This window comes from Bison bison, unplaced genomic scaffold (genome assembly GCF_000754665.1).
Source record: "Bison bison bison isolate TAMUID 2011002044 unplaced genomic scaffold, Bison_UMD1.0 scf7180017503517, whole genome shotgun sequence".
Taxonomy (NCBI): Eukaryota; Metazoa; Chordata; class Mammalia; order Artiodactyla; family Bovidae; genus Bison; species Bison bison.
The window spans coordinates 1-521 of NW_011394119.1; the positions used below are offsets into that span (position 1 = coordinate 1).

Sequence of the window (521 nt, forward strand, 5' to 3'; positions counted from 1 at the left end):
CTCCCGTGCCTGGAGTGCATGCGCACCTTCAAGTCGGCCTTCAGCATCTGGCGGCACCAGGTGGAAGTACACAATCAGAACAGCATGGCCCCGGCCGCCGGCACCTCCCCACCCCGGCCTGACCTCAACGGCGAGGCCACCGGCCCTGCCCGGCCCCCTGTCCCGCCCGAGCCTGGTCGAGCCGACCCCGCGGCCACTGCCGCCAAAGACGACCCCGCGGGGGGCGGCCGCGGCCCTGAGCCTGTGAACTTTGACTCCGAAGACTCCACCTGCCTCCCCGAGGACCTCAGCCTCTCCAAGCCGCTGAAGATCCAGGTCAAAGAGGAGCCGCCGGAGGAGGCCGAGGAGGAGGCGCCCGAAGCCGGCGCGGCCCCCAAGGACCTGTGGCCCTGCGAGAAGTGCGGCAAGACATTCCCGGCACCTAAGCAGCTGGAGCGGCACCAGGAGCTGCTGTGCTCCGTGAAGCCCTTCATCTGCCACGTCTGCAACAAGGCTTTCCGCACCAACTTCCGGCTCTGGAG

The 521-nt window shown here is 68.9% G+C and overlaps 1 protein-coding gene across 1 annotated transcript; it reads left to right on the forward strand.

Annotated features, from left to right (window-relative positions):
• Positions 1 to 3: 3 nt before the first annotated feature.
• LOC104994718 (zinc finger and BTB domain-containing protein 21-like) lies at positions 4 to 516 on the forward strand (the record flags this gene model as incomplete). Its single annotated transcript, XM_010848402.1, has 1 exon — positions 4 to 516. A coding segment is annotated over one exon (513 nt), but the record flags the coding sequence as incomplete, so codon positions are not given.
• Between the last annotated feature and the right edge of the window lie 5 nt (positions 517 to 521).